The 16,362-nt window shown below is 41.4% G+C and overlaps 1 protein-coding gene across 1 annotated transcript in view; it reads right to left on the minus strand.

Moving 5' to 3' along the window:
- Positions 1 to 4,124: 4,124 nt before the first annotated feature.
- Positions 4,125 to 16,362, minus strand: part of AMPH (amphiphysin) — a 241,956-nt gene continuing 229,718 nt past the window's right edge. Inside the window, exons 21-23 of the mRNA XM_075826928.1 lie at positions 10,653 to 10,871; positions 9,167 to 9,268; positions 4,125 to 5,549 (exon numbers count right to left, since the gene is read on the minus strand). Of these exons, the coding sequence (XP_075683043.1) occupies positions 5,442 to 5,549; positions 9,167 to 9,268; positions 10,653 to 10,871 (429 nt within the window). The 3' untranslated portion in view covers positions 4,125 to 5,441. The remainder of the gene's footprint in view (positions 5,550 to 9,166; positions 9,269 to 10,652; positions 10,872 to 16,362) is intronic.

Consider the following 16,362-nt stretch of genomic DNA (forward strand, 5'->3'; position numbering starts at 1 on the left):
TGGTGGTATTGTGGGTGATAGTGTGACAGCATAAGCACCTAGGTGTACCACGTTTAAAACTCCCCACTTTGAACTTAGTTTTGACCCAATTTGTGGAAAATTTACCCTACTTGCGGCTAAAATATTTCTAATAGTGGGAGCTCATCTAAATGTCAGGAGGGGTTTCAGGGGGAGAATTGTTTTAAGAAAGGGGTCGTGCTGTAGGACGTGCCAATGTTTGGCCAGGCTGTCCTTGAATTTTTTGTGAGTTATATTGTATGTGGTGATAAAATTAAAATCAAAATTGAGCTCTGGTTTAAGAGCCGGGTTCTTCCTTGTATTATGTGGATTTTGAAATGTGTTTTGTTTTTCTGGTTACGGTAGGAGGCATTCTTTTTGTGTTAATTTGCTCGTTCTTTTGTAGGCCTGGGCTAGTACATAATTGGGATATCCCTTCTCTCTGAAACGTTTGTACAACACCCGACTGTTTTTGGAAATCGCTGCCCAGTGTGCAATTCTTCCCTATCCTTTTATACTGGCCAAAGGGGATATTGCTTATCCACTTGGAGTAGTGACTGCTAGTATAGTTGAGATAGCTATTAGTATCTACCGTTTTGAAGTGTGTACGGGTGGTGATTTTTCCTCTGTTATTGAGATTGATAAATCAAGGTAATCGATACTGTCCTGTTTGATAGTGTAAGTAAAATTAGTCCCCCAATTGTTGGCATTAAGGGAGTGACAGAAATTGCTAGCACTTTCATGGTCCCCATCCCAGATCAAAAATGAATCGTCAATATATCTGCTATATAGACGGATGTGGGGCAAAAACAAGGGTTTTTTTCCATATGTGTAGTTCCTCGAAAGCCCCCATGAAGATGTTAGCATAACTGGGGGCTTCTCATGTACCCATAGCAGTCCCCCTGATTTGATGGTAGATAGACTGGTTGAATGAGAATATATTGTTTGTAAGGATGAACTCAAGCCCACGGCAAATTAAATTAACCTGAGCTGGCATTCCTCATTACTCAAGAAGGGTTTTGCCAGTTAGCAGCGCCAGGGAAAATCCGTTTTTTCCTCAAACTTCTCAAATTACCATTTACCACTGGACCCTTTGGATCCAGATCAGAACCCAGGCTGCAGCAATATTTTGCAACACGCTTTCGAGGATGTTGTGCTCCTAGCACAACCAACCAGGTCAGCAGAACTGATTACCTATCTGTGGCCTTTTTACTATATAATTTGATGCACTATGTGCGCTTTGTGTTGTTTTTCTCCTCTACTGTTTACTATATTTTGCGGGGGCTTACTACGGCCCGGACACCTTCCCGCAAATATGCGGGTAGGTGTCCGTGGTCTGTAAAAGTGAATTGGTCCGTAATTGGTCTGCAATTATGGACAAATTCTACGGTTGTGTGAATGGGACCTGTGTGCATGAGAACCCCCAAATGCGTAGAACAACCAAGTACACAAAACACTCCAAAAAATTAAGTTGCTCAACTATCCCCACCATACTAATGCCATTTTATTACTGCTCTTAGAAGGGCAGTTGGATTCTTTTTTTTAAATTACTTTTACAAACAGCAGCCAGCAACAACATCATTGCGATATTGGATAGATGAAACATAGATAGATAAATAAAAATATAGATAGATACATAGAGCATAGACAAAATGATCGCAGCACTCCAAGAAATGGTTTCAAAATAGAAAATGTGGTTTATTGTTCCATGTCAAAAGCAAGCTATGTTTCAGTCCTTCACAGGACCTTTCTCAAGCAAAAGTGAAATGTGCACAGCAGGGTTTTATACCCATGGGTAATGGTTACATCATCAACAGCAATCAATTGCGTTATCAAGTACTTTAAATGTAATTGTATTCGATTAATGTGTACATCAAAAATTTTCTTAGATGTCTATCAACGATCAACAGACTCATGAATTGCCTTTAGCGATATTCTTTTTGAGTACTTCAGTCTTGTACCGCCAATAAATATGCTGAATCTTCTATAATGTGATGGTTCTAATCCTTATTGGCCCATTAAATATATGCACAATTGACCGTTATGCCCATAATGGACAACTATCGCACGGAAGTGTAGATGAAATGCCATATTAGGCATGGAGCTTGCCAGACATACTACATTATAGATGTGGATGGGAAGACAATGACCCGGTCTGTAATACATATGGGCATTTATTATATATATTTTCACCTAATGACCTGGTTGGCGGATTCTAGCGGTGTGCATCTGTTGCAGTGATGAATTCTACAGTTAATGCATTGTAGCGCTTAGGGGGGATTCACACGAGCGTGATTTTCGTGCGTGCAGGCCGCGTATTTTTCGCGCGCCACGCACAGCCCTATAGAAGTCAATGGGGCAGTTCAAACAGTGCGTGATTTGTGCGCAGCGTTTGTTCGCTGCGTACAAAACGCGACAGGTTCAATATCTCCGCGTATTTCGCGCATCACGCACCCATTGAAGTCAATGGGTGCGTGAAAACCACGCAGGTCCCACGGAAGCACTTCCGTGCGAATCGACTGAAACAGCGCACCAGCTGTCAAAAGGATGAATGTAACCAGAAAAGCACCACGTGCTTTTCTGTTTCCAAACATCCAAATGGAGTGTCTTTGAGATGAGCGAACCCGGACAATCGAACCGAACTTCACCGGGTTCGGCCGAACTCGTTTTGGCCGAACCCGGCAAAAAAAATTCCAGTACGCGACGTCGGGAGATAGTCACTGTCCAGAGTGCTGAAAGAGTTAAACTGTTTCAGCACCATGGACAGTGACTACCGATCCCAATAAACATGAACCTGTAAAAAAAACACGAAGTTCTGACTTACCGATAACTCCCGGCTTCTTCCTCCAGTCTGACCTCCCGGGATGACAATTCAGTTCAAGTGACAGTTCCAGCCAATCACAGGCCAAGCACTGGCTGCAGCGGTCACATGGACTGCCGCGTCATCCAGGGAGGTGGGGCCTGATGTCAAGAGAGGCGCGTCACCAAGGACGCGTCACCAAGGCAACGGCCGGGAAGTTCTCGGTAAGTACGAACTTTTTCTTTTTTTTTAACAGGTTTCTCGATATTGTGTTCGGCAGTCACTGTCGAGGGTGCTGAAAGAGTTACTGCCGATCAGTTAGCTCTTTCAGCACCTTGGACAGTGACGGGCGTCGACTAGCCTCATCTCTATGATGGCGGCTGCACGAAAATCACGCAGCCGCGCATCATACACGGATGACACACGCAGCTGTCAAATGGTTTTTGCGCGCGCAAAACGCCGCGTTGATTGCGCGCGCAAAAACGCAACGTTCGTCTGAATCTGCCCTTAATGCGTAAGCGCGGTTATAATGAGCAGCACTGTAATCTAGACGACGCGACTCAATCTGCTTGGATTGGCTTTCTTATGTAGCGACCATGGTAACAGGAGACGCTGCCTTCTGATTGGCCGATAGCCTTTGTTTTGCATGACGTCTAGTAACGCATGCGCTGTTGGTTGTTGAAGACACCAGAACATTATATTCTGATAAGTATAGTTATTCTCAACATGTGTCTGCCGTTCCGTGAGTGGCTCTAAACTCTTACTCCTCATAAATATGTATGTGTATCGATACTTGACTCATTTAGTATATAACACTGTTTTTATCACTTTTTTTTTAAGACACATTGGGTCTAATATATATGTAACAGATTTATACAATTGTTCACATGCTTTGTATGCTTTATTAGCCACATGCTGGCATGAATTTGTATGTTTTGCAATTGATTACTGTTGATAATGTAACCATTACCCATGGGTATAAAACCCTGCTGGGCACATATCACTTTTGCTTGAGAAAGGTCCTATGAAGGACTGAAACGTAGCTTGCTTTTCACATGGAACAATAAACTACATTTTCTATTTTGAAACCATTTATTGGAGTGCTGCGATCATTTCGTCTATGTTGTATCTGTAGGACCGTTTGGATTATGGTTAAGTTTGCATAGCACCTGTTGCTCCATCTTTTGAAGTGCTGCTTTTTTCTACCATAGATAGATAGATAGATAGATAGATAGATAGATAGATAGATAGATAGATAGATAGATAGATAGATAGATAGATAGATATGAGAATAGACGGAAAGCATGGTAAAATACGATTAGTCATATTGTGTGGCTGAACAAAAAGTTTATTAGAGATGACACAACATTGAAAGAAACATAATAGATACAGATGTTATTTTCATACTGGATGCATCATATATTTAAAATCTTGAATTTAGTGTAAGCTGGTAAAATATATCTTTTGTCCAGGATAAATTCTTCTAATATTTAGTAAACTAGAAAGAACCAATAGATGCATTTATTTTGCTTTCACTTTCTGTCCGTACTGTAAAGAAAATGTCACATTATTTACGGAGACATATTGTTAAATGCTTTGGCAAAGGACGTTATTTGTGCTTTATAGCACCAAACTAGTGAACACCACTTTGCCAAAAAAGAGTTCAACTCACTTGTCAATGATACTACAGACTTAATAAACTACAGTAAAGGACAATATACATGATACATAACTGCAATAGATATGTCTGTAAAGGACACTGAAAAGTATGTTTTGCAGCAGTTCCTTTGTATTAAGACATAAAACTGTGAGGTTCTTGTTCATTCTGCTTTTGTTACTTTAGAGTCACTAGTAAGATCCTCTGCAATGCCGCAATTCAATGCACTAGCGACTCAGTACACATAAGTGAAGGTTTGTATTCTGTTATTAGGTACATCTTTGTCCCACTTAACAATTTACAATATATTAAACAAGTACTATGTTGAAGTGAAAGCTTTTTACTTTCGATATGCACAATGCATTATGCCAAGTCTTTTATGGTTGAATGAGATTTCTGGGTCACTCATGGTCTTGAAGAAATGCTTGTATCCAATAGAGATATCCCAAATATAGTGTTGAATTCTAGAGCCATGACGTTCTGTAGAACCACATATCCTGGATTACAATTAAATAGGTGTACATAGATGACCATTAGAGTGGAAGGAAAGAGTGGATGCCCAACAGATGCCACTGAATAGAGTCCTTCACACAGTCCTCACTTAGATACTTCTTCCAATGTAATTTAGCATAGATATAAAAAAAATTATCTTTCAAATGAATGGAATTATTCTTAATTTAGCACAGATGTGATTTATGTTGTAATAAGGATCTTAGGAAAGGTTCACCTATCCTTTATTCGGACATAGCACAATCAAACCAGTGGTTGCATACAAGTGAACAACATCGACTTTTCTCCATTTACACATTAGTAGAATATAACTTATCTGGCTTTCATGCTGATTTTATTTGTTCTCATATGTTTCACCAAGCTTTATCTGGACAGGCACCAGTCTTTAACAGTTAACATTATAGCCTCAAATGTATCTGCGTTCTCGGAAGGTCAATAAACCCAAATATGAAGCGTCCATCAACATCTTGCCTCCTATTACTCTAATTTACGTGTGAAGTTTTCTGGAAAGAGTCCCTTGTAAGTTTCCACAGTCTTGAACTGTTGCCAATCCACTTCCCTAACACCAGAAAGCCAACCAGCCTCCTGCAAAATAGAGAGTTCATAGTTAAAACGTGACCTTTTCTTACGAATCCAGTCATCGAAAATTGCTTTTAGTATCACAGTGCACAAACTAAAGATTGATCAGCTTTAACCTGTGAGCTAGTTTGCATATTTTGACTATAAGACAGTAAGCAGTAACCTGTATATACAGGCGTATATGGTTTTTATTGACTTGAATAAGTAATGCATACAGGAGGCAGCAATAGGTGACCAAGAATTTGACATTTATGAAGGAACAAAGAAATGGTTTCCCTTATTAACAAAATTGGGGACTGTGGCATTGGGAAAAGACTACAAATCATTAAAGGGGTTGTACGAAACAGACCAACAAAAAAACAAACTCCCCAAACACATCTACAATGCTTCTCTAGTGTTAGGACCTCCTTATCAGCCTAACAGATACATTTTACTAGCAGTTCCTTACTCCCCATATCATGGCTCAAACGCTCCTTCCCTTCTGGTTTGAAGGTGGCACTTTGACGCTTCAGAACTACATATCCCGTCATGCCTTTCTTGTTTCTGCAGCCTAATCCCTGCCCTCTTTGCTGAATTACCAATAGCTTGGCCCACACCTGAGCTTTTTACATCCTTCTCAATAAGATTGCATTGGCTGGGAGGTATGGAGTATGCGCAGTCAGTACATATGCATGATATACTGCACATGCACTAGACTTCTCCCTTGCGGAGGGAGATGGGAATTAGAACATGTGACCTAAAGGGGCTGGCACGGTGACTGCTGCTTTCCTAAGCCAGCCTCTTTAGGTCACAAGTTTTGATGCCGCCATGAGACCAACAGGAGTAGGAAGCCAACAGAAGTCACATGTTGCTGTGTCGGCACGCCATCAGGTAGGCTAAAACTACAGAGCTTCCGTGGTCACCTGTCCAGGCTTCCGTCTGGTGATTCTGTACAAAAGCTGAAATTTATCACTATTGGTAAGTTAATATCCATTTATAAGTGTAATAAGCAGTAGTTTGGTTTCTTCGGACAACCCCTTTAATACTGTGGCACTCTTACTTTATTAATCCCAAAGTGGAAATTTATGTATCACAACAGCTCACAATACTGCATTAATATATATACACAACACACAAAGCATAACCATAAGCACATCACATAAAATTTCTAAAACACAAACTACAAAAAAAAACAATTAATTACAATATTAGTAATTTAAAGAGAACCTGTCACCAGTAATTCAGCTATTAAACCAGCAATACCTGATGGTAGTGGGTGAAAAATCATTTCTATATAACCTATAATTGTCTTCTTAGTCGGCTCTGTAGCTTTAGTATTCAGTTATTTAGTGTTCCCGCACCGTATGTTAATGAGCATAAAAGAGTCATATCTTCAAGTCTTTCCAAGTTTACCCCGCCTCCTTACTTTTGATTGACAGCTCCTCGACTTCCCCCAGCACACAAAATCCCACGCTTGGGCATTGATGTCCTCTTCTGGTGTGTGCGCACAAAGGGACACCGTATTATTACGATAAAAGGCACAAAATGTTTGCAGACCGTTATTTACAGTCGGTGGAGGAGTTTGGGAAGGGGGTAACGGCAATGAACTTTTGATAGCAGCGGCCAGTGAGGGATAAGTAAAGTTCAATAGGTGAAATGCTGGTAACAGGTTCCCTTTAAGTAATATTAATAATAATAAACTACCATGTTACCTACAATATCCTAATTCCCTAAAAATCAAATAATTGTAATGATTTATTGTATACCACAATAGATGTTGGCACAAAGGATTTCTTAAACCTCTCTTTGCACTTCAATTGGATAAAACGATTACTAAATGTACTCCGCTGATTTAAGAACAAGTCGTGTTAGGGATGAGATATATTACCCAGAATTGCCGTACACTTTGTTAAAATTCTTCATTCCAATATTGTCCCCAGACTATCTAATGGAGATCCAACCACTGATCTCGCTTTCCTAATAAGCTTTTTAAGTTTATTTGCATCAGCACTCCGGACACTGCTTCCCAAACAGATCACCGCGAAAAAATAGCACTACAGACTGCTAAAACATCTCTAACATTTTACTGCACACTTCAAATGATCTCAATTTCTTCAAGAAATACAATCTACTCATCCCCTTTTTGTTTACTTTCTGGTTAGGGTATGTGCACACGATAACTGCAATTACGTCTGAAATTACAGAGTTGTTTTCAGGAGAAAACAGCTCCTGAATTTCAGATGAAATTGAATGTACTCGCGTTTTGTGGGGCGTCTTTTACGGACGTAATTTGGAGCTGTTCTTTATTGAAGTCAATGAAAAACGGCTCCAATTACGTCCCAAGAAGTATCCTGCACTTCTTTTGACGAGGCTGTAATTTTACGCGCCGTCTTTTGACAGCGACGCGTAAAATGACAGGTCGTAGGCACAGTACATCGTAAAGCCCATTGAAAGTAATGGGCAGATGTTTGCCAACGTATTGGAGCCGGTTTTTCAGACGTAATTCGAGGCGTAAAACAGTAGATCACTGTTGTCAGGTGCTGGGGCATTAATTCTTTTATATCCCACAGAATGAACCATTTCCCCAAACATACAATAATTAACTGCTGCCACCAATTTTTGCCTGTTCTACCCCGGCACTATCTGCTCTTGAGCCCTTCATGGTTGTACCTGGATGATTATCATTTAGGGTGTGTTCACATCAGTGTCACCCTTCCGTTCATGGGTTCCGTCAGACCTTTCCGTCGGAGGAACCTACGAACGGAAAGGCAAACGGAAACCATAGCTTCCGTTCGCACTACTATTGATTTCAATGGTAATGTTTCCATTGCAAATGGTTTCCGTTTGTCTCCATTCCGTAAGCTTTCCATTTTATTAGCGGAAACAATAGCGTAGTCGACTATTGTTTCTGCTGAAAAACAAATGCTTACCTACGGAATGGAGACAAACGGAAAGCATTTGCAACACAAGCATTGCTATTGAAATTAATGGTAATGCAAATGGAAGCTATGGTTTCCATTTGCCTTTCCTTTCATAGGTTCCTCTGACGGAAAGCCGCAATAGAAACCACGAACGGAAAGCCAACACTGATGTGAACAGGCCCATATGTATAGAAGCTGCTACTCAAGCTAAGAAAATACATGTAAAACTGAAATAGATTCTTGTTCTTGGTGCTAAAGCCACGTCATATGTTACACAATATACACATATTTGGCATCACTATGCAGGGAAGAATTACAGGATGAATTTTTGGGATAAATAATATAATATTGATTGAACAAACTACCTTAGGCTAGAGCGTGGGAAAAAAATCTATATATTTTTGTTTAATTTTTTGCCTAAATGAGACCTATTAAAAAAAAAAAGGATATCTGCTCCTATTTTAAATAATGTGAAAATGCTATATATCCTGCAAAAAAGACAAAAAATGGGGGTAATAACTACATAAATTAATAAAAAATTGCCGTAGAATGCAACATTCAAAAAGTGAAATTTTGGGTCCAAAACACACCTAGTTATGAAAGGGTTAATGATCAATACAAGTGCTTGCTAAGGTTTTCTGCTATAACGGTAGAGTAATAATGGCAGGAAGCCGAAGGACACCATAGTTTTGAAATAAATAAAGTTTATATAAGAAGCATTACCTGATCAGCTGATGTGGAGGAGGAAATAACAAAAACAGTATCACCTCTTTTAAGGTTAAGTTCATCATCATTCGCTGCCTCGAAATCATGCAGCACTTCAGCCTGGAAATACATACAATGAAAGATGTAACGTATATGAGAATATAGTGATATGGTTGTAGCATAGTATGCCCTATGGTACTTTATGGAAAATAAGTCCATAAATAGATGTCTGAAAACATTTGGAAATGGTCTCCAAATACGTCATATAAAGGGGCCATTCACTTAGGGCAAACGCTTTCCTTGTGCAATATTAGGACAAATGAACATCATGGGAAGAGATCTCAGCTCTGGGACCCCCAGTATTACACAAAATAATACAAAGTAAAAGTGTGCTTTGACAGAATCAGTGTGACCATGTATTACAGTAGCTCTACGCTTTTTGGTTTATGCTAATGAGCTTTCTTAATGCCCAAGTGGGCGTACTTTTACTTTCGACCAAGTGGGCGTTGTACAAAGGAGTGCATGACGCTAACCAATCGGCATCATGCACTCCTCTCCATTCATTTACACTGCACTTGCTATATAGTTATATCACTATGTGCAGCTACATACACAAGCCCTAACATTACGTAGTAGTAGTGTCCTGATAATGAATACACATGACCATCCAGCCTGGACGTCATGTGTACTCAGAATCCTGACACTTTTGACTCTTTTTTGTGAGATTCCAGCAACGGATACGAAATCTCGCGAGATCACGGAGCTAAACGAGATTTGGTTTCACTTGCCGGAATCTCACAAGAAAAAGAGTCAGAAGTGTCAGGATTCTGAGTACACATGACTCAGGACACTGTAGTAATGTTAGGGCTTGTGTATGAGGCTGCACATAGTGATATATCTATATCGCTAGTGCAGTGTAAATGAATGGAGAGGAGTGCATGATGCCGATTGGTTAGCGTCATACACTCCTCTGTACAACGCCCACTTGGTCGAAAGTAAAAATACGCCCACTTGGGCATTAAGAAAGCTCATTAGCATAAACCAAAATCGCTCCTAACGTTGTGAAAATAGATCGTTTTTTTAAATAAAAAGCATTACTGTCACCTACATTACAGCGCCGATCTCCTTATATAGGAGATAGGGCACTTATAATGTGGTGACAGAGCCTCTTTAATGTAACAGAATGGAAATAATGGCATTTACTACTTTAATCATTGTTTTTCTTTCCGGATTTATATGCGACTGTACAATAGTATGTATTATGCTTGCTCGGAGGTTGCCATAGTAACTTTAATAGAGTAACTTGCTTGTCCATGGACTTTCTGTCATGGGTCCTGCATTTTTCTGAATGTTTACTTCTCACATGACTAGGTTTCTATGCACAGAAGTGGTAAGTCTTTTGAGGTCACCATGTTAATCTTAAAACAATGTTTACATGACTGCAGTGGTAAGGATATAAGGAGAGAAAAACAAAACAAGTAGTATTACAAATTGGTAATCTGACCTTATACAGGAAGCTAGTAGGTATCTCTTGAGATTTAGGGCTTTCAGATGTAGGAAGATTGTTACTTTCACTGGTGGTGCCCTCAGCTTGCCCAACAGATGAATCCTGGATGGCATCAAATTCATCTTTAGCCTCTACAAGACTTTTTTCTTCATATTCTCCTTCATCTTCATGATTTGATGCTGGTTCTATTACAACTGATGGTATGCAGGTAATGTCCTGTTGAATCATCAGAGATCTTTAAATGATTGAAACAACTGTCAATGTCTAAGGGGTTGTAATAAAAACAATAATATATTATTTCTGTAGTGTCCCAGTACACTCCCTACTTCCATAATAGGAGTAGTTGTCGTATGGTAGTAGGTTTGTCACAATGTAATAGTACTGTGTGTCAGTATGCCTCTGTTTTGTCATGTATTTCCTGTGCATACACTGTGTATATTATAATTTGCTGCCATCTATGGGTGACCCACTGTAAGTGCATGTGAGTGTAGGATTTCAATTACTGCCGAGTCATAACCAGTTTTCCCTCCAGAAACTTCTAGTATTCTGTGGGTGGAGACTGTAGCCCAGCCTACCTCTTAGCAGAGGGCAGGTAAACCACGGCAGACGAGTTCTGGGGAGTCTAGTGTGAGGTGCCAGCAACCCATGCTGTGCAAGAGATGGTAGGGAATCTACAGCTACCTACCTGCCACGCCTAGGAGCTGCATGGTGAATCTCACGGCCCATGCAAAGCACAGATATTCCTAGGACCCTTCACCAGTCCATACAGAGGGGATAACATATACATTTCTACCGCCTCCGAGAAGGAGAGAAACTATCTGCCAGAAAGGAGCAGTTTCAAGAGGAGCCTTTCTGCAATCCTGGACCTTAAAGTAGGCCTCCGGTCAAGTCCAGTGCTCCGTGGTTTCCAAGCCACGTGTCTTTGGTCCGCGTCCGGCTGTCGGATAGCGCGGCCCAGTAACCGTGAGTAACTACATTTCCCGGGAGCCAACCGCTGCAGATCCCTTCTGTAGCCATAATAAGGACTGTGTCTCCCCCAAAACCATAAACTGCATAATCTGAGGAAAGTATTGTGTCAGCATCACTCCTCAGAAGCATATCCCTGCAAGTCAGCTAACAAGGGGTCCTCCTCACATGCACACTCCACTATACTTGTAATGAGAGACTGCATTGCTGTGAATTATTGCTGCACTTTATGGAAGTTCTCCTCAGTAAAGAGACTTTGGTTAGCAGAGAACTGTGTCTAATTTTGCTTTACATTTTTTTGACAATTGACTTTGTGCGTGTCCTAAGAGAGGTGCCCAGGGTAGGACCCCCACTGCCGCGACCATGACATCACTAATAAACCAGCCATTAGGGGGACTACTACCCCCATCAGGTCCTCTCATAACATCTGCATCCTCTGGGATACAACATTTCTTTTTCATTTATTATTTTTAATTAAAATAAAAAAACAATAGCAACATTTGTATTATATATTCAATGTGGCTCTTTCATGCAGTTCCTGATTCCCTAACCACATAGCAAACATGTTTAGGACCCAACACACCTGTGATCCTTTCTCCAGAGCTGAGGGTATAGATTGGCACAAGTGATTTTAGTGGTTGCTGATTGGCAGCATGGATGTAACTGAAGCTTCATTCACATCTGCGTCAGGGTTCCGTTCTGGTGTTCCGTCAAAGCTTTGCGTCAGAACGGAACCCTGACTGAAGCAAACGGAAACCATAGGTTTCCGTTTGTTTGTATCACCATCAATGGTCATTTCAATGGTGACGGATCCGGTGCAAATGGTTTCCGTTTGTCTCCGTTGTGCAAGGGTTTCATAGTTTTGACGGAATGAGTAGCGTAGTTTTTATCATATTTCTTTTACATAATGGACACAATTTATACTTTTTCTTCTGTTTTCTTCCATTTTACTGCAGTACACAGTACAAAGCGATTCATTTACAAGTGTATTCTTGTGGATTATTGCCATCTACTGGATACTTTTATGTGTACCTTGCATACCAGATACATTTTACATATAGATCTAAATCTCCCATTTACATTTTTTAACCTTCCAGGTAGAAGTTTGCGCTATGTTTTTTGCTCTCCAGGTACCCTCAAGACTGATGTATTAAAAAAATTCTACTAAAAAGAAAATAAAAGAAAAGTCCCTGCAGTTTTGCCATGTTTTTTGCTTCGCAGCCAAAAAACGCACTATAAAAAAGGCATGTATTTTTACCTTGATTTGCAGTAAAAATCAAGGTAAAAATGCATGCGTTTCCTTAGGCTGTGTTACCACGTAGCGTAAACGCTGCGAAATTCCTGCAACGGGATTCTGTCCGGAAATTCCGCAGCATTTACAGTAGCAGCAAAGTGGATGAGATGTAGAAAATCTCATGCCCACACTGCGAAAAAAAAAAACGCAGAACGTTAATAAATTGACCTGCGATTAATTTAAATCCATAAGCATGTCAATTTATGCTGCATTTTTTTCGTTGATTTTCTGTTGTGAGTTTTCCCCATGAATTCAATGGGGATGCAAAACCCGCAGCAGAAAGCCCAGTGTTGCAACGTTTGCAATGGAATTGCAGCGATTCAGCTGCAAAAATCGCAACTCAGGAAGAAAAAAAACATACTTACCCAGAACTCCCTCCTTCTTCCTGCAGTCCAGCCTCCTGGGATGACGTTTCATCCCATGAGACCGCTGCAGCCATTCACTGGCTGCAGCGTCATATGGCCTGCAACGTCATTATAGGAGGTCGGACTACGTGCAGAAAAGACGGAGGGGGTAAGTATGGACATTTTTTTTACCCCATCGCTGCATTCTGCAGCGGAAATTCAGTTAAAAAACCGCACCACATCTTTTCTGCGCATAGTCTGACCTTCTAAGATGACTTTGCAGGCCATGTGACGCTGCAGCCTGTGATTGGCTGCAGCGGTCACATGGGATGAAACGTCATTCCAGAAGGCCAGACTGTAGGAAGAAGGTGAGAGTTCTGGGTAAATAGGAAGAGGGGTAAGTATGGAAGTTTTTTGTCTTCCAACGCTGCATTCCACAGCGGAAATTCTGTTTGAAAAACTGCACCACAATGGGGTGCGGTTTTTTGGCCGGAAGTTGCTGCTGGTTCCAGGTTGGATACACTGCGTAGTTTTTACGCAGCGTATCCGACCCCTGGGAACACAGTTTTAGTGCGGTTTACGGACACATTGCAAAAACCACGGCAAAACCGCACTGTGTGAATACACCCTTAAAGACGTTGTCCCACAATAAAATATGATATTTTTTTGTTAGATCGCACAAAATATTCAGTACCAATTTTTCAATTCTAAATTATTATGGCACCTTGTTACATTTTTCTGTTAGAAAAAAAAAATAGTTACACAAAACATATCGTTTTTTCAATTGGAATTATTATGGTGCCCCCTGGTGTTCTTTTAATTCCCTACTCGGCCAACCACTGTGTAAAGTGTCGGTGAGAAGAAACTGCTTCAAGTGAACAATTCTTGTTAACTGGTGCGCACAATAACAGAAATCACACTGCTGCACGTGTACAAAAGTATCTGGGCAGTAGGACTGAGCTACTGGGCATGTGTGTACACTGGCACTGAATACATTAGGTGGATGTTCTGAGAAGACATCAAAAGAATACCTGGTGGTGCCATAAAAATTCCAATTGAAAAATTGGTATGTATTGTATACAAGGCCGCCATCAGGAACTTCTGGGCCCCATACAGCCAAGATGTCTGCCCCCGCCCCCCCTCCATTACCGGGAGTGGGCAACGGAAATTGTGGTACTCACGTTTTAACGTTATACGCATTAACTGATTTTGGTGCTGATGTAAATTACAGTGAAGGAAACCATGGAGCAGGCAGTGACCGGTTAATGCCCTGGATTTTGATCTATTTAGCCAAAACGTATCCGACTGTATGGCATACAGTGGAATACGTCACCCGGGGAACGGCCCAGGGGAAACTACTGAAGTCACTGTCCATGAACAGGGATGGAGCCTTCTACTAGCGCTCTGCCCAGGGACTATGGCTTTATGGGTGGCACTGTTCCTGATGTCCATATATATGTAAAGTGACGTCCCTTTAAATATATGGACAGTGATGTCAGGAGCTTTCCCAGGGACAAAGTCCATGGGTAGAGCACTTGTAATGTTCTGTCTGGGGACCCCGGAATAGCAAAGTCTACTACGCTATTCCATCCTTCAAAAATAAGCTATACCGATGTCTACCAGCCCGACGTAGGCTAAAAGCACGTAATGGAGCCCTGTGAATTATCGTTTACGTTGTTTATAGTGTACGTTAGGAGATTTCCTGACGTGCACGATAAACTTAGGACAACAACACGATGTGAAGGGGGCCTTAAGGGAGGGGGAAGCGCTTGTGAGGATGTAAGGAGAACTAATGCTCCGTTCTTACGTTGCCATTAAAGTTTAATGTGTTTTTCCACAGCAAAATCTGAGGCTTACCCTTTGATTTCTGACGCAGATGTGCCACAAGCATGTAGCAGATCCGCACGAGAATAAGGCCCTGTTCACACCGTTTTTTGCCGCATTTTTTGCAGCAGAAACCGCATTGGAAACTGCGGCAAAAAACAGGCTAAATGGCCTCTTTTTGATTTCAATGGGAGGCGAAGACGTTTTTTTCCCGCAAGCAGAAAAAATAAGGCTCGCAAGAAAAAGAAGCGACATGCCGTTTCTTTGGGCATTTCCGTTTCTGACCTCCCTTTGACATCAATGGGAGGCAGAGAAAGCCTGAAGGAATTTCGAGGCAGATTTTTCTGCCTGCAAAAAACCTGTGTGAACAAGGCCTAAGTCCCATTGTCATTCAAAGTTGCTTATCCTCTGCTTTTCCATGTAATATAAGTCGCATGCTACTTACTGCTGTGGTGGATTTCTTTTCATGGTGCGGAAAAAAATACACGTGGAAAATTTTTTGTAGCATGTGAACTAGGGTGCGGAAACCTCATATGCATGGGATGTAGAATCATCGGCATGTCATCAGAATCCATATCAAATCCAACATGTGTGAACGGGCCTTAGGCCTCATGCACACGAACATAAAAACGGCCATAATTACGGCCCGTACTTACGGGCCCATAGACTTCTATTGGCCACGGGTACCTTTCCGTTTGCTTACGGGACGGTGCCCGGGCCGTTGAAAAATATAGAACGTGTCCTATTTCAGGCCGTAGTTACGGCACGGGCAGGCCCATAGAAGTCTATGGGGCTCCCGCAATTACGGGTGGCTACGTATGTGCAGTAATTACAGGAGCGTTGCTAGGCGTCGTCAGGAGATAGTCACTGTCCAGGGTGCTGAAAGAGTTAAACTATCATGGCGGGACAGAGAGAAGGGGCTAAACTGATCGGCAGTAACTCTTTCAGCACCCTGGACAGTGACTATCTCCTGACATCAATATAAATGTCTAAAGTTATTTCAAAAACTTGTAACAAAAAAAAGTTAATACTTACCCAGAACTCCGTTTCTTCCTCCAGTCCGGCCTCATGGGATAACGTTTCAGCCAATGTGACTGCTGCAGCCAATCACAGGCTGCAGCGGTCACATGGACTGCCGCGTCATCCAGGGAGGTGGGACTGGATGTCAAATGAGGGACTCGTCACCAAGACAACGGCCGTGGTACTTATGAACTTCTTTTACTTACAATCGCTGCGTTCCGCTGCGGAAACTCTGCCCGAAAGGGCTGCCCCTTCTCTC

Source organism: Rhinoderma darwinii, chromosome 5 (genome assembly GCF_050947455.1).
Source record: "Rhinoderma darwinii isolate aRhiDar2 chromosome 5, aRhiDar2.hap1, whole genome shotgun sequence".
NCBI classification, from domain to species: domain Eukaryota; kingdom Metazoa; phylum Chordata; class Amphibia; order Anura; family Rhinodermatidae; genus Rhinoderma; species Rhinoderma darwinii.